Raw genomic sequence first — 18,884 nt, 5'->3', positions numbered from 1 at the left:
ACTGTATTTGGTGATATAACATCGAGGATACCAAACCACAGTTGATTGCTTCTGATTTTACTATCTTCAGGCATATCATATTTTATTCCCAAATACTTATTGTGGCAGTGATAAAATACTATACTCATTTACTAAGTACATGTTGTTGCTGCAGTGATAAGGAATTAAGCATTTTATATATAGTTTTCTTATATCCATATGTTCATTGTGTTCCATGTGTTCAAAAATATTTAATTTCCTTCTCAAGTACTACATTCTGGTGTCACTGTGATACATTTTTTTTTCTAGTATTCTAAAATATGAGTAAATTGATATGTTATCTAGAGTAGGTTTTTTCAATTTATGTGATACATTAATGAGTTGTGATACCAATTTAGTAGATTGTAAATATAAATTTTTCTTTTTAATGAAGCAAAAAAATTATGGAATAGAAAATGCTGGCAAGCAAGTAAAAGCTCTTTATCAGGTGCCTCTTGAGTCCTGCCTCACCTTATACCCCAGTCTCTGCAACAACCAGCTGTCATAGGTATAACTTCTCTACAGCCCTACTGAGGAGTCTTAGTCTTCTGTTTTGGGATGCCAGTGGGGATCAACCTGGAAATGCAAAAGGGTTAACAAACGGTATAACGGTTGACCTGTGGGGTGCAGGAAGTAATGAATAAATAAATGCTCCCTTTCTATCCCGTGGGCAAACAGTTCAAGTACATTCAAACTTTTCAGACATATTCAACGTGATTCCTCAAAAGGTCTCCGTAGGGACTGAGTCCAAGCGCCCAGGGCACTGGCCAGTTCTAGGCAGGTTTTTGTTTTGGCTTTCCTTGCCTGTTGTGCTATTCTTCCAGGATTTTGTTCCTATTTCCTTAGATCGGTTGTTCAATATCAACTGTATCAAAACCAAAATTGTTGTCTTTAGCGGATAAAATTGAGCCCCAATTTTAAAATGGCCAACACCAAGTAGTTACATTTAACAACCGACTTCTTTTGAAACATAAGTACACATTGGTTCTGCTGGCACAAAATGTTTCTTAGAAATATGAGAAAAGGAGCTGGGAGTCAGGGGGGGGGATGTACTTGAAGATTTTGTAACTAAAATTTTTTCAGTGAAATGAAGTTCTGGGGTGTCATTCAAAATGTGCCCAGGGATTTGAAAGAACTTCAGCTAGTGCTAAAAATGTTCATTATTTCACTGTCTCTTAAGGAGTCTTAAAAAGTTAATTCTTCAGAGAACTCTACCAGAAAAGGGTTTATTTCCCCTCAAAAGGTTTCTCTGTATTTGCTAAAATGAGTCATGTAACTTATTTTGGTTTTGCTTTTTGCCATTTGAGAAAGTTCAAGGGCAAATACAATCTTATATTTTAAAAGTCCAACTTGTCAGATGACTTTTTTACTTTTCCCTATGTCTTGCCTCCTTTTAACAACTTTATGCACAAGTGTACATGAACATATGGATGGGTATGTCAGCCACCTCAAATCCTTAAGGAAACAAAATCTCTAGTTTGATTGACTAAATGAGTACACTCAGATACAGAAAGAGATATTGGAAATTTCTGCACTTTAGTGGCTTAATTGCAATGAACTTACTTAGGGCTAATAACGAGAATTACAGAGTATATACATTATTCAAAGCAAGGCATGAGGCATTTCTTTGTCTAACTGGTGAGAGGGATAGAGAATGAATGAATGAATAAATAATAGATGTATATATCATTAAGAAATTTAATTAAAATAATTATCATATACAATGATGGGAGCTGACAAGTCAGAAATTTGTAGAACAAGTTAGCAGGTTGAAAATTCTTGGGTTAAAGTAGGTCTTACAATCTTGAGATCTTTGAGGAACTCTCAGTTTTGTTTAAAGATTTTCAGTTGAATGTTACGTATATCTCCTCATCTATGAATCAACTTGTTGACTGCACCAGCAAAATATCTTCACAGCAACACCTAGGTTAGTCTTTCACTGAATAACTTAGTGCTGTAACCTAACCACATTGATACATAAAACTAACCACCAAATACAATTTTTCTATTTTGATATTAAATTTCAGTTATATTTCTCACTGTAAAATTTCAGTGGATTTTTGAATGCTCCAGAACTTTTGAGTATTCAAATCCCTGATCAGGAAGTTATCAGTATGACCTGGTAAAAAATCTGTCCTCCTAAGAATTTGAGTTATTTTTTTTTTTACAATTTGGAATTTCCTGAAGTAGGACACAATAATTAGCATATTAATTGATGTTTTGTTAGTTTGTTAGTACAATTATTTTCCCAGACAATTATTCCTTAACTTAGGTAAGATTCTATGTCTTTAATAAAACTATCAACATAAGAAAATTTTGTTTATTGGGAAATGAAAGACTTACAAATTTATATGTACTTGTAAAATTTAAATACATTATATTTACTGATAAATGTTGCTGTTTAATTAGCCTTGAAGACTTTAGTTCAAACAGGTTATCACAATTAGCAGTGACAGTGTAAACATAAATCTAATAAGTCATTTGACTTAACCTGTTTCTTATTTATGTCATGTTCATATGCATTACCTTTATGAACACATTGTGTAAGAATGACTTATAGAAAAGGAAGTTATAAAATACACCATGTGATATTAACTCTTGCCAATTTTTAAAGTAATGGAGCTTTTATATATAAAAATAATTGAAAGAAAGCAAATACAAAATTATAATGATTATTTGGGTGGTGATTGGTTTTATTTCCTTTATGCTTTTGTGCCTTTTATGAAATTGATATATAATGGCAACATCTCTATAATTAGAAAAAATATTTAAGTTTTAAAAAGAACCCTAAGAATGACAACTCAATGGTTTCTGCTTCGTGGTGATCTGACAGTTGGCTCTAATGAACATAACGAGGAAGAACCCATCAAAGTACCCACTTCTGGGCCTTAGATTGTACCTTGACTTCCTTAATTTAGTGTCAATCTCTTGTGTGTAATTAATTCACCTAAAACCTTGAAACTGTTTAATTCTATCAAGTCTGGGAGAGAATTATGTTATCTAATACACTGAAACCAACATGGAGCGTTAAGAGAAATGAAGAAACAGGAATGTGTTCCACACAACAAAGAAAAACAAGAAAGTCACCAGGAAAAGATTTTAAATAAATGTGCATAGTGACTTACCTCATAGTTTGAAATAAGAGTCATAAAGATATATACTGAAGTCAAGAAAGAACAATGCATAAACAAAGGGAGACTTTAAACAGAGAGAAGTACTAAAAAGTGCCAAACAAAAGTCACAGAGGTAACAAATACAATACTGAACTGAACATTCAAATGGAAAGGTTCAACAGCATGTCTGCGTGGATGTTCCTGTTCTTGTTACTGTTACTGTTCCTGAGGTGGTGGGTGCCCTGTCAACCTTAGACAAGGCAGTGGAATTCATTCAATCAGAGGAGCAAAAAGAAAAAAGAAAAACCAGTGAAAATGTTTCCAGTTACTTATAGAACACCACCCAGCACACCAAAAGTTGTGGAGAAAATTATTTTCATTCCACCACAGGTGCATTTATGAACTGATGTTGACTTTAAAAAAAAAAAAAAGATTTATTTATTTATTTATTTATTTATTTATTCATACAGAACTGGGGTACAAGCCAGAGGCTCAGGGACGGTGAGAGGCTTCACCAGAGACAGAGTGGGGAGCAGAACAGGCAGATCACTGAAATACACTGCTGAAGGGAGCAGTGGGTGGGTCAGGAGAGGTCTGCCGTGCCATGTGGGTCACCTCCAGGGATCGAACTCGCACTGAACTCAACTGAACTCACACTGAAGCGGCAGCGGCCAGCTTTCAGTGCTGCGTCCTAATTCATTGCTCCACCTGGGAGGGCCCTATGTAGAGAGTCTTCCAAATATATGGTAACCTTTGATATAGTAATTTCAGTCCTCAAATGGTTTTCTAAGGAATGATTCACAAATGGATTAAAAATTTTATACAAGTATGTTGTTTGTAGTATTGTAAAATGTGAAGTATCCTAAACATTCATCTGTAGGGAAATGAAGTGCTACCTCTGCCCAATGGAATACAGATGTTTATGCAGCCATTAAGAAGTTATGTGTGCCTATATATTGACACAAAAGAATGCCTGCAAAGTTCTAAGTTAAAAGTAGTTTATGGACCAGTATATTTAATTCATATTTATTATCATACATGTATTTTTGAAAGTGTTCATGTGGTAAATATATGTATGAATAAGGGAAGTCTATATTCCATACTTTGTAACATTGAATTTAAAGTTACATGATATTTACACATTCTACCTCATGGATACCTCTTTGTTTAAATATCAGTCTTTGTTTCAATATGTATTTTGTAGGGGAAAATTACTACCATTTTGAGGAAAGAAAAACATTCATCCCTTTGCAAATATCCCCACATTATTTCAAGTTTCCTGTTCCCCAAAAGGACAGGCTGGTTAATCAGGAAGGATTGGCAACAGTAGACCGTCACCTGCTTACTTACAGTCACTAACTGTGCAATTTATTGGTTTATCATTTGTTGCTTCCCACTAGAACTTAAGCCTCATGAGAGCAGGTGCTGTATTGTTTCCCACCATCTCTAGGATGTGCTGTAGGGCTGACTCCGAGTAGGTGCACAGTAACATGGAATGAGTGCATGAATACAAGTGAAAGAAAGAGATGCCAGCCTTGGTCTCTTAGTGGGTGCCATAGGAAGCCCCTCATTCCTTTTCTACCCTTGATTTTCTTTTTCCCTTGTCCTTATTTCTCAATGACCAGTTCGCTGCCTCCCCCTAGTTCCCATAAGAATTCTCACCCCTTGTTTATCAGTGCCAGCACATCCTTGAGCCTGTCTTTCATGCTTGACATCAAGCCAAAAGGAATCTTGGCTCCTGAGCTAACAGGACTCCCTCTTGAACTCACCCGATTGCCTGACCTGTAGAACTCACTGTAACCCTAGTATTCTGGTCTTTTCATTTTTTTCTTCAAGAAGATGTCACTGTGGTCCCCCCTTTAATTTTCCCTCCTTCCCACAATGTCATTTCGGTTGGTTTCATCAGCTACCCCTCACCTGGGAATTCCACTGCCTTCCCAGTGTGATTGCTGCAGGTGGCCCCAGCAGTCTGCAGTGCTACTCACTTTGTGTGAATATCTCTCACTGTTGTTGTTCCTGAGGTGTGGGTGTTACCTAACTGTCTACTTCTAGTTGGCTACTTGCTCCGTTCCTCCTAGCTCCCACCCCTGCTCACACTTTCCCAAGCCTATCCTTTTATTTCTATCTTCTTGAATCCCAGAACAGGAAGGAAATGCTTGGGCTGTTTCTGGAGTGGGGAGTGGGGCCCTGAGTAGCATTTGACCATTTACCCATGGGCCTTCCCTCATTGGGGAAATAGCACCAGTAGTTCTTTTAGAAGCCAGCAGTCTGCCTTCAAATTTCAGTCAGAGGTGCTTTGGATGATGTATTCAGCCACATTGTATTTTTTTAATTGCAGAACTGCTAAATGATCACAAGGTTGGTGATATAGCCATCAGTGTAACACTTTCTCTGAAGGGGGAGCAGTTTTTAATGTCCAAAATAATTGGTTTAATATTGTATTTTCTTACCTTCATAAGAAGTTAGGAACTTTGTATTTGGGTATATATTTTAAGCCAAACACTTTCTGGTTAACAGATGAAAATACTGGCATAGAAAATGATACAGTTTTTTCTTCATTTCCAAAAGAGCAAATTGAGTCACCTTTACCACATTGAAGAGTCTATCAACCCAAGGGAATAAATAAATTGGTGCCAATTTTACTCTTTCTAGGTTCTTAAAGTTTTTTCAACACTGTAAAGTCTTTCAGTCTTTCAGAATTAGAATTTGTTTTATTAATGATGGAATATGATTTACTCTTGATTACCAGCTATTTAAACTTAGAATGGTATTTATAACACAATTACAAAACAGAGTTAATCTATACTTCCAGCAGTGAGCAAAGTGGACATACAGAGCCAACTTCATTCACTCAACCTATTATGTGCTAGGTAGGCTTTCTCCTAGCTGCAGAGTATGGGGGAGGTGGGAGCGGAGAGAGTAGAGAAGCAGGGAGAAAGGGCAGTCAAAACCCCTTTACCTTCAACTTCTAGAATCTATTCAAAATTATCTTGTGAAAATAGTAAATTTGGTTTAATCCACAGGGCTACTTGTAATAGAAATAGAAAATGTGACATAATGGGAAACTAGAAATTACCCAAATATATTTACCTGTTATTAAGTCATGGTATAACTGGACAGTGGGAACTATTCACCATATTGTAACTCCAGCTGGGAATTAAGAATTCCTTTTTAAAGGAAAATCTGATCAGAGTATCTGCTTGTCTGCCATGACAAGTTTGGGCTTTGTTGAAGAATTAGTGGGAAGTGGCATGGAAAGGTCAGAGGTTGCTACGTGGACATTAGATCATGCAATCAAGGAAATCTAATTAGGAGGTGAGAAATCCTGTTGCAGTGGAGCTGAAGAAAATAGCATAATTCAAGGTACATTTTGGAGGTAGAATTGGTAAGATTTAGCACTAGGAAGATAATGTAGTTAAGGGGAAAGTGGAAATCCTTTCAGTAAGTACACAGTTGTAGAATGGAGGCTGATTAGCTGTGCCGCCTCTCCTTATGAGGATATCCCCATGGCTTCTTCCTCCTCCCAAGATCCTGCCCACTGATGTGCATGAATAGGTCGAGGCCTGACTAAACCAGGCTGGGCTGTTAAGGGTCAGGGCAGCACTGTTCAGGCAACAGTTGACTGAGCCCAGCTGTACACTGAACCCCATACGGGGCATGTGAAGAACTGTGAAACGAGCAGCGGAGAACATAATGAAGACAGAAGTTTCCGTCAAGTTTAGGCTATTTGTGTAACATCTAAGCCTCAGTGGTCTTTGGAGATATTTAATGTAAAAGTCATTAGACTTCCAAGTGATTATATCATCTAGAAAGTTGATTACATGATTCTGGAGTTGGGGTGTGGTCAAGCTGAAGGTATAAATTTGAGACTCTTCAGTCTATGTAGGCAGTATTTAAACTCACAAGGTTAGAAACAATCGCTTATTAAATAGGGAGAAAGTAGGTGAAGTGGGCTGAGAATGGAATTCCAAAACACTTTCATGTTCAGAGGTTTCCCCCAGAAGAGTAATAATTTGATGCAAGGTGTTTGAATATTTTACAGAATCTCAAATTAGGAATTTTAAAGTGAAATTTCCTTTTTTCTCTTTTACTGTGGTTCAATGCATTTTTTTGTTACCAGCGATCAGAAACCTGGGATCTTCTTTCACCTCCACATTCTTGATGACTAAGACATTTCCTCTTGTGAATATCCTAATGTCTTTTCCTCTCCATGCAAAATCACTGCTGTCTTGGTTCTTGCTGTAATGATTTCTTACTTGAGCCTGCCATAGCATCCTAATGGATTTCTCTATTCCATTCTTACCCATTCTGATTCAGTTCTTACAACTGCCAGACTCATTTTATTTAAAACATGGTAGAAACATGTAAGTTTCCTGCTATTGTTGCCAAATTTCACAAATGAGAATAAAGGGCACCAGTTAAATTTAAATTTCAAATAAATAATGAATAATTATGAATGTAAGTTATATCCCATGTAATATTTAGGATATACTTACACAAAAAATTTACTTATCTGAAATTCAAATTTAGCTGGGCATCCTACTCTCTATCTGAAAATCCTACTCTTGTTCCACAACCCAAAATATTTCACCATGGCTTTCAGGATAAAATCTTAAGTATTTTGAATTTGCTGTGTTACTTTACTCTCCCATGCCTGTGAATATTGTACTTACCTCTTCTCAGTTGTCTGCTAAATTCTATTGTTAAAACTCAGGCATCACCTCCAAGTAGTAATTTCTAACTCCCTGTTCTCCACCTTTTAGATACTAATAGGTACACCAGCTTTTCTTCAGCAATCTCATAATATTATTTGTTTAATATTATCACAGAACTTCTCATGCTGTAATTTATTTTTTTTGTGTGTCTGATTTACTTCCCTAGATGTTCAACATCCTGAGGACAGAATAAAAACAGTGTTTTAACTATATACCCTGTAAAACAGTGGGTTCTCTATAAACGAATGAACCAGTGAATGAGAAAATAAAGAACCCATAAGCATTTGCCACATAATTGGCAAGCCACCTCCTTTTTCTGTCCTCTGTATACCCAAGAAAACTCCATAAAAGTAGGAGCCAGTTTTTTCTCTGTATCTCCAGGGTCTTGAATTGTAAGTGCTCAATATGTATTTATCAGATGAAAGAAAGAAAAATGCATGCATGAATTACTATATTTTTTACTATAAATCTTTTTTATGTATATATATATATTACATCATTCATTTTTAAACAATGTTTGCTCTTCCCCCACCTTGAAGTTTCCTCCCCCAGTTCAGCCATGCACCATCACCATAGTCCCCTGTGCTACTTCCTCCTTCCTCTGCTCCCGCTTTCCCGCCCACTCCTCTGTGGGATGTCTCTGCTTTATAATTGTCTGATCTCTTTTTGTTTTATTGTGTTGTGTTTTGTGTTGTTATTAGTATTTCCTGATGTCTTATTTGTTTCCTTTATATTCCTCCTATAAATGAGATGATCTGGTATTCTTTTTCCTTCTGACTTACTTCACTGAGCATAATTCCTTCTAGCTCCATCCCTGTTGCTGCAAATGACATTAGTTTATCTTTTTTGATTGCTGAATAGTATTCTATTGTGTATATGTACCACCTCATCTTGATCCAATCATCTATTTTGGGGCATTTGGGTTGCTTCTAGGTTTTACCTATTGTAAATAGTGCTACAATAAACATAGGGGTACAAATATATTTTTGAATCAATGTTTTTGTGCCTTTGGGTAGATCCCTAGAAGTGGAATTGCTGGGTCATCATAGCTCCATTTTTAGTCATCTGAGGAAGCTCCATAGCTTTCCATAGTGGTTGAACCACTTGAATGACTGTATCTTGTAGGGCCCCTGGTTTTGCTGTTCCTTGAAGTCCTTGCAAAGAAGTCCTTGGGAGGGCAACTTCCACCCAGGAAGTTATTTTGTAGGGGAGTTTCTGTAAAGCTGGAGTTGCAGCTTCTCTAACTCTATGCCTCACCTCTTTTTATTCAACACCTCTTCTTCTCTCTTTAACCTAAGAGAGAACTTTTCTCCCTAAAGCAGCTGGCTCATAACAGTTCAATAAATATTAACAATCATTCACAGATGAAACCGCCTCTTTCCTCCAGCCTCTGCCATTTCCTTTCCATTCTTGGTGCTACCCTGGAAAGCCAATGGGACTTGACATTGCCTTCCCTTCCAGGGATAACGGTCTCTTCCCTTCCTATATAAGTGATAAGAATTTTTCTGTTTCCCATCAGGGAAGTTCAATTAAATAGGACTAAAGTTAAGTGACTCTAATTTTTTTATTACTATTAAACTGATAGCTTTATGTTTCAATTAAAGAATTATTTCTTTACTTTCACAGGTCTTTTTCCACATATGTGGAAGTTCTTTATTTTATTAAAGGAAATATCACTGTAAAACTTAATGATTTGAGCTCTATGATTAGTTCATTTCAGTGACATTTTGAGATTTAATAATTAATCTGGACCAAGTTCAAAGGAAAAAAACTCAGTGCCAGAAATTCCTAACCAACAAAGAATATAAACAAACCTTACAATTGTCTCCTCAAATAACAAGAACCATTGAGCTCAACTCTTGCAATTAGAAATGTTTTGAAAAAAATACAAGAGAAACTTCAAAAACACATGTCAAAAAGACAAAGCCCAGTCTACATTTTCATTATTGAAATTGATCAAAGGATGTATGCGATAGATTTGAATCTGAATAAATTAAATGTGACACTGATTTGGCAGAGGTGCACTAGTGATTGGCAAGAATACATAGCAGGAGCAACTTCTGCTAAAGCAAGACTTGCTTGGTTGGTTCATTCTATTAGATTTCTTAGCAACCCACTGCTATCATTCTAACTTAAGCGCTATCATTTCTTTACCCTTTTGGTGCTGAGTGCCACCCAAGCAAGATTAAATTCATTTTGATTACTAACCTAGCAGGCATTGCTTTGGGTGTGAAGAGAGTACCTTCAGGTGACCGAGTCACTTCCTACATTTTTTTAATCCTTCATAGATTGAAAAAGAGTGATCTAATAACTTATTCTTTTATCCTGGCAGTTCAACTTGTAGAACTAGAAAATGTGGTTTAATTAAACAAATTGGCAGTGCTTTCAAGCTTAGGCACTACTATCACATTTGCTAGACCTGGATTGCTTCTTGCTCTTTTACAAAATTGACACTTTAAAAAGAGAATATTGAGCTTAGAACATTTTCAAACAGTTGTACACCAAATTCCCATTATAATTATTTTGACTGTGAGACAGGAGGAAGGTTGTGGCATATTTTAGAAAGCTACATTCTGGATGAGACCATCTTATCTGTGGGTTGAGGGAGCATCTTTTACACCAGACTTTTACTTGCAATCTATTTACTAAATTTGTTTTCTTCAAAATCTTATTTCTTAAATTCACTACAATGAACTCATGCTTAAAGTTTTTTAATATTCATGAAAATATAATTTATTAGTTTGTATTGTTAAATTATATGAAGAAATTAATGGAACTATCATATATATGTATACATACATATATATATTTACAGTTATATACATGTCCAGCAGGAGTGAAAAATGTATGGATTGGGGTAAATGTATTTGTTAATTTAAATATTTTAGAGAATTGATCGGTTTTCTAAGGCTAAAAGCTTTTTTATATCTTTATATGACCTGTACTATGAAAAGAATGTATTTAACTCCAATAGTTATTAAAGATGTATGTGTATTAAACTTTTCCTCTGCATATGTACTTCTGATTTATAATTTTGAATTAAAACTTAAAAACTTCAAGTTTTGGGATTTTTTTATGTAATATGACTATCGTTATGAAATTGTCTTGCTTTTATTTCCACAGAAGACTAAAAAATATCCATTGACATGGGCAATTTCCATAGGACTCCAACGTCTACCTTTGTTCTTGAATTTAATAAGCTTTCTAATAACTAGATACTGTTAATTAACTTTAAACTGTACTTAAATTTTATCTTGGGATATGTTTTGTACATAAATTTGACCATCATTCTATATGGCATACTTGGAATTCACAAGGAGATCAAATGGAGATCATTTGTTAGTACTAAACTCCAGAGGAATATGGAGTCAGATATTAAGGAAATGTTTTATGACATGTATATATGCATTCTGCCTGCCTTTTTTACCTGGCTGGATTCAGTTTTAAAACAAACTTTATAATTCCATACAAAATAAAAGCATGACCACTAGCTCTATTCCATTTCCAGTTCTATCAATATAAATGTTTTTAAAAATAATTTTGAAGGTTATTAATATATTTAACATGAAACATCAGCACCATATATACAAAAGAGCTATATGTTAGTAGAATGCATATTTATACTTCATTTTAATCTGTATTTTATTAATAAAAAATTGCTACCAAAAGGTCTTTTAAGCAGGGCTCTTAGCAAATAGCGGCATTTTATTATTATTATTATTTTACATCATTCTTCATTTTGCACATTTTTCATCTTGGTTATAATCCCCATGGACTTCCCACCACTACTTCACTCATGTCCCATCACCATAGTCCCATGTGCTTCTCCTGCCCAGTTTTGATCCTGTTCCTCTCCCCTGTGGAATGTCTCTGGTTTATAGTTGTTCATTGTTTTTTGTTTTTACTTTATTGCTTTTTTTTTTTTCCTGATCCCTTACGCTCCTGCTATGAGTGAAACCATCCATTCTTTTTCTTTTTTCTTTCTGGCTTATTTCACTAAGCATGATCCCTTCCAGCTCCATCCATGTTGCTGCAAAAGGAATGTTTATCATTTCAATTGCTGAGTAATATTCCATTGTATATATATATACACCACATTTTCTTGATCCAGTCATCTATTTGGGCATTTGGGTTGATTCCATATCAGCAGTAAACATATGGGTGTGAGTGTCCTTTTGAATTAATATTTTTGTGTCCTTTGGGTAGATTCCTAGGAATGGGGTTGCTGGGTCATATAGAAGCTCCATTTTTAGCAGTTTGAGAAAACTTCAAACAGCTTTCCCTAGTGGTTGGATCAGTTTGCATTCCCATCAGCAGTGTAGAGAGTTCCTTTTTCTCCACATCCTCACCAACATTTGTTGTTGCTTGTTGTTTCAATATGTACCATTCTCACTGGTATGAGATGGTATCTAATTGTGGTTTTGATTTGCATTTCCCTTATTACAAGTGATGCAGCAAAATAGTGGTATTTTATAGGACTTGAGCTGAACTTTCTGGAGGCTTAATATACAACAAACAAAATAACCATTCACTTACCTAAACAATAGAAATACTGGTGAGCTGGTTCAAGGCATTTCAGTTTTTTCTGAGCTCATGAACAATGATAATTTATAATTTAACATGGAAAAATAGATTCAATCACTTAATACATATTTTCAATACTGAATTTGTTTGTCTTCCCAATATCAAGTCTCCATAAACAACTTAGGCCTAATAAGCTAATTTGCTCAAATTGAGCACTCAAACAGACTTTTAAAATGAGAGATTACCACAGAACAATAGTCATCATGAACAATACATTTACAGAAAAAATTGAAATAACAAATTTGATACAGTTTATGCTTTCCCTTTTTCTTCTTCCCTAAGATTGGTTGAGAATGTTTTCAGTACTTCTTTCCAAGGGACTCTTTGATATGACCTTCCAGAATGGGTTGATAGCATATGTGACTTTCTGGGTATCAGCTCCACTGGTTTCAGCTTCAAATGAAAGAGGCCCATTGTTGACATAACATTGCAAATCCCAGGCCAGGAAACCAGATAGGTGGTGTAAGATCTAGAAGGTCAAGTGGACAGATCTTTGGTGGATGGAAGGAGAAGGGAATGAGGCATTGCCTGCACCCCAGGAAGTGATATTATTTGGAGGGTTCCATATGGTTGCAACAGTCCTCTTGCCTTTCAGGTTGTACTTCTCAGTGTAGTGATAACTGACATCTTTCCAAACCTCAGAAGTCTTCTTGGTAGGGGTATAATCATGATCAATCTCAAAATCTATAGCAGTAGTTTCAATGGACAGTGTGATGAAGCTCCTCATGTCATTCAGGAGCCTGGAGTAGATGAACACAGAGTTCAAGGGCATCTGGCACCTAGCAGAATATCCAAAAATCTGCCTTCTTTCCCTGCCACAATGTCCTTCAATTCTCACTCTTTTGTATAGATTCAAGTTTCCTTCTTGAATTACTTCCCTTAATGTTTCTTATAGTAGAGGAATTCTATTGACAAATTCAACCTTTGTCTGGAAAATGTTACATTTTTGAAGGATATTTTCACCAGATATAGTACTCTAAGTTTGTGGTTTTTCTTTTGTCTCAGCACATTAAGGTCCTTCCCTTATTTTATATCTTGTGTTGTGTCTAATTAGAACTCAGTAGTGTTACGATTTTTTTCCAAGCTGACTTTAAGACTTTATCATTTGTTTTTAGAAACTTGATTCTGATATTTTTTGGTTTTCTATTTATCTTGCCTGGAGTTTTATGAGTGTTTTAGAAGGATTTGTTTATACATTTGGGATATGTTTATTCAACAATTTATTCCTCTCTTCACTTCATCTGATTCTGGTTACATGTGTGTTAGACTGCTTGATATGTCCCAATTCACTGAGACTCTGGTTCATCTTTAAACTTTTTCCTTTTCTTTCTTACTTCAGTGGATAGTTTCATTGCTTGCTTTCAAATTTACTGGGTTGTTTTGTTTGTTTGTTTGTTTTTTGCAGCATCTAATGTGCTGCTAAGCATATCTATTACATTTTTCATTCATTATATTTTTCACCTCTAGAAGTTCAACTTGGTTCTTTTTATTAGCTTTTATTTTCTCTTGTGTTCATTTTTCTTTTAAGTCTTTGAATTATTCATAGTAGTAAATTCTCTTCACTGGTTTTAGATCAGTGTTCTTCACTTTCTGGTACATGTATGAATATTGAAATATTGTTTAATATGAGTTTTGTTGATTTCCTTTAAAAAATATCAAATTTTGTTTTAGAGTACATTTACTTTTGTGTGGATTAGCCCACACTTTCTGAGACTTATTTCTTAAGTTTTGCTAGGGTGGATCTAGAACAGTAGAGTCCAACAGGAGTTTCTAAAAGGATGAAATGTTTTACATCTGTGCTTTGCAATATGTGTCACATATGACTACTAAACACTTAAAATTATGTCTATTCCTGGACAGTTAGGTTGTTAGTGCTGCTATGGGAGTGGAGGTTTCCTTTCAAATTAGTATTCTTGTATACTTGCACAAATACCTAGTATGGAATTCCTGGATCATATGATAGATCCATTTTTAGTCTTTTGAGAAACGTCCATACTTCATTCCATGTGGGCTCACTTATATGTGGAATGTAAAGCAATCAAACCAAGGATCCTATAAGGAGATGAGGAAGGGAGTAGGTAGAGTAGGGAAGAACACAGCTGACTATGGTGGGAAATTATGGGTACTATGCTGGTGGGGAACTATGGTCACCATGGTCACCAAACCTGAGGGGAGAAAGCCTATATTGTGAAAAACTAACAAGGGTGTAAAATGATGGTATTTCATTAAAAAGGTAAGTAAGTATACCTAGTCTAATTAAGGAACTGAATTTTTAAATTTTAATTTTAATTTAAATAATACCATGTGGTTAGCAGCTACTGTTTCAGACAATGCCTATCTAGTGTTACCTCTATTCTCATGCCAGTTTATCCTTTTAAGGAGTAATTTTTCTGAAGTCTTCCTACTGAATGTCCCATATATTCTGTGCAGCAACTTGATTGGTTTGAACATGAATATTTCCTAGTCTCATGCAAACACAAAGAGATGTCCAGTTTTTAGCTCCACAGTAGTTATTCTTTAGCTAAAACTTGTTAGAATCTCACCTAACAAGAGAACTGTTAGAGTCTCGCCTAATCCCATTCAAGTTAATATTCAACTGAACAGTCAAGTGGACCCCAAGGTAGATTTCTCGAACCCTTTCTGTGTGCATTCTGGTACTTTGCCTTGCAAATTCCAGCTTCCTCAGAGTCCCTAACCAACCATCTCAATCTCTTTAGCTTGATTAGACTGCTAACCACTGCTTGGGTTCTCCACACTGTGTAGCAGTCCCTAAAATACCTCCAGACAGAAAGTTGGGGTAATAAGGACTTGTCTCATTTCTTTCCTGTCTTCTGGGTAATCTCAGTACTGCACTACCTATTATCTACTATTTGAAAAGTTTAATGTTTTTGTCCAGTTTCCTAGTTGTTGATGGCAGAAGGACTAGTCTGGCACTTATTACTCCATCTTTTTCCCCACCCCCATACATTATTTCCTACTAACCCCTCAGTTTTCAGTCCACTGGTAGGAGTCAATGAATTTGTGGGAAGCTGTAACACAATAAATCACCAGAGAAGTTTCACAGTAGCAAAACTCTGAATTTTGCCTGCTTATTCTTTATAAGGATACTAGTTGATATGGAGTTCTGATAGTTACAAGATTTGTACAATAAAGTTACATATGTCATATATAGTGGGCTAAAATTTTAAGTACTTCAATGAAAGGATAAGTATTGAAACTATATGTCTATCTTGAGATGAGTAAGAGAAATGGATATTAGTTTGCTGTGTGTAATGTTTATGGAATAAAATAATCACTATTATAAAATGCACCTATACCTTCTTATAGCCATTGAAAAAATAGTATTATCTCCACTTTATACATAAGAAATACAGAGAAGTTAAGCAACATTGACAGGGATGCAGAGCTAATAAATGGCAAAACTGGGATTGTATGCAGGTAGCCTTGCTTCAGATCCATGCTCTTATTTAACCATTATGAACAAGCTTTCAAATGACCTTACAATGTGAGCAGCATACATAGAAGTTTTTTGAGAGGTAGCTATTTATGTATACATAGTTGCTTTATTCCCATTTGCGAATAAAGAAACTGAAACAGAAAAAAGTTAAACGACTTTCTTTTGGTCAGAACAAGGAGGTTTGGGCTGGAAACTATGTGTGCTTGGGTCAAAGAACCATGTGGATGATCATCACAACGCAATTTTTTAAATTAAAAAGAGTGAAATATTAAAAGTAACAGGGACCTCCCTGATGGCTTCAAGGGCTTAAGTCTCAGCACTATGCAGCAATCCCTAGCCACTGCAGCATGAGTTAGATCCCTGCCCTGGAGCAGACCTCTCCTATCTCCACCACAGCTCCCCTTAGCAGTGTTTTTCAGTCAGTTTGCCTGTTCTGCCCCCCACTCAGTCTCTGGTGAATCCTCTCATCCCCATCCCCCCACCCCACACCCCTGGCCTACACCCAGTCTCTTGTATGCATAAATAAATAAATCTTTAAAAAAATAACATTAGGGGTAGTTGTTTAGTAGATTGTGGTACAATGCAAGTAGTAAACTAACCACATAACTAACCACATAACCATATAATGTTGAAGAATATTGACAGGAAAAGAAGCTGTTATGTAAAAAGGATAATTATTTGTTTAAAATATTTAAATATTTATGTGAGGACCCACTTGTTCTTGGCTGATCCCTATTCAAACACTGAAACAACATACTGTTTTTAATTAAATATTTTGAGGTTTAAGATGATATTGTTCCAAGGAAATGTAAAGAAAAATTCTTGCTTTATAGTAGTTTTTCTACTATAAAATAGGTTTCCTCCAAAATGACTTAAGTCTACAAATTCCTATTTTTCTGCCTAGCTACTTTCATTTTCTCAATTCCAAATATTTACAAAACTAGATTTCCTTTTAGAAATGATTTATGTTTTGTTTAATTTTCCTGGAAGCTGTTAGCAGGGGTCTGGTAACAATTAGTTTTTTTGTCTTTTTTTTTTCCAAAGGAAATTCTTTTCTAGGAAAAATTATAGTGTCCATGTTTTTCAACTCTGAAATCTTTAATCCATCTTCATATGTTAAAATGATTAACATACTCAGATTGGCTTTTCATTTGCCTAGATAGCTGGTGTAAAAAAGAAACTGACTTGGCAGAGTAATGGTGAATAAAGAGAAAGTATGTGCAGACAGGAAAAAAGAAAGAACAGCTCTCTACCCCTGTTTTATTTTATCCAGAAGGCGTAGGCTTGCGCCAACTCCGAGATTGCAGTAGTGGAACAGAAGCAAGCAAAGCCAGCAAGAGGCAGCTCCAGGCAAAGCCCCAGTCCTCTTACCAAAACCAAGCAAGCTACATACCATCTCCAGTAACCTCTCTTGCTTCTGTTGTTGGTTGCTAGTGTAAGTTCATCCCAGTCCTGAACTTTCTGTTCTGCTCAAGAACTTCAGTGAAGACATCAGTTTATGGAGTTTGTTCAAGACCATGGAATATAGAAACGTATTTTCACTTACTTCCATTATTTCTGCTATCACAATGAGGGATTTCTTTTCTGATACATGGTCAACTCACCTGAGAAACTGTATGGGTTATTATCACCCTCACAGCAACTGCCCCTAAATTTGTTAATAGTTACTACAGTATTAAAATAAACTAACTTGTTGCAGAAGCTGCAAGAGTACTTATAAGTATCCTTTCCCTTGCATGTTTGCACTAAGTGTCTAACACTGTAACTCCAAATGACTTTTTATGTTTTGTTTAATTTTCCTGGAAGCTGTTAGCTATGTATAAATGATTATCTTAAGTATGATTATTAATGTTACCAGTACTTACCTTTTAAAAGGATTATTATTGAAAGTCACTTTAGAAATAGAAAGATATGTTATATGTTCAGATTCCTAGATGTTGTTTTTAGGTCATTGTTTTAACGATTGAAATTTTTAAAGACTTCAGGTAACTTGTTTTTTGTCAGCGTCAAGTAAGGCCAACAATACCACTGAACATTTTTTCACATTATAAATGATATATTTGTCAAAGAAAAATCAGAAAACAGATAAGCAAAAATAACATCAAAATTCAAAATATTGAGATAAAGGGATACATGTTTTTAAGATGCATATCTTTTTCATGGTCCTTCATATCTTATTATAGTACAACAAAAATATCTGTTTAATTCTAGTAACACTGGCATATAGTTTTTCAAATATATCCTTTTTGTGTGAATGTGTGTGTGCGCATGTAAAGGATATAATACAATATAAGTATGGTTTGTTTTAAAGATTTATTTTTGTTTATTAATGCATATAAGAGCTGGGGTATAGGCCACAGGTGTGGGCTTGGGATAAAAGGATTCACCAGAGATACAGTAGAGTGCAGAACAGGTGGGCTGACTGAAATACACTGATTAGGGGAGCAGTGCTTAAGACCGCAGAGGTCTGCTGCACCATGTAGGTCAGCTCACTGGCCAGGGATCAAACTCAAACTGAAATGATTGGTGATAGCTTTTTTACATAGTGCTGAGACTTTAACCCCTGCTCCACCATGAAGGCCCCCTGTATCATGTTCATATTCACTATTTTATTTCATAAAACCTGTACTTTGGCTTTTTTTATATCTATAACTTTAATAATTTCTTTATGTATGTGTGCAGGAAATACTAAAGAATGAAAAATATAGAGAAGAAATTAAAATTAAAAGCCACGATTTTTATGAAAAAGAACTCCTTATTGAAAAGAACAATGAGAAACTCCTAGTTCCACCAGTTGAAACTCAGATTAAAGGACATGCCTCTGCTCCATACTTTGGGAAGGAAGAACCCTCGGTGGCTCCCACCAGCACTGGTAAAACCTTCCAACCAGGATCCTGGATGCCACAAGGAGACAAATCATAATGAGTAAATGCACTGTGGTAAAATTACTTCATGTGTTTATGACTGTTTTAACAAATAAAAAGATAGTTGATATTT

General features: G+C 35.5%; 1 protein-coding gene across 1 annotated transcript in view; it reads left to right on the top strand.

The window, feature by feature from the left end:
- Positions 1-18,884, top strand: part of NDUFAF2 (NADH dehydrogenase (ubiquinone) complex I, assembly factor 2) — a 124,235-nt gene extending 105,351 nt beyond the window's left edge. Inside the window, exon 4 of the mRNA XM_004678282.2 lies at positions 18,570-18,884. Within this exon, the coding sequence (XP_004678339.1) occupies positions 18,570-18,809 (240 nt within the window). The 3' untranslated portion in view covers positions 18,810-18,884. The remainder of the gene's footprint in view (positions 1-18,569) is intronic.

Source organism: Condylura cristata, unplaced genomic scaffold, assembly GCF_000260355.1.
Source record: "Condylura cristata isolate star-nosed mole 26May11 unplaced genomic scaffold, ConCri1.0 scaffold00007, whole genome shotgun sequence".
Taxonomy (NCBI): domain Eukaryota; kingdom Metazoa; phylum Chordata; class Mammalia; order Eulipotyphla; family Talpidae; genus Condylura; species Condylura cristata.
This window is presented reverse-complemented; position numbering and strand designations above follow the sequence as displayed.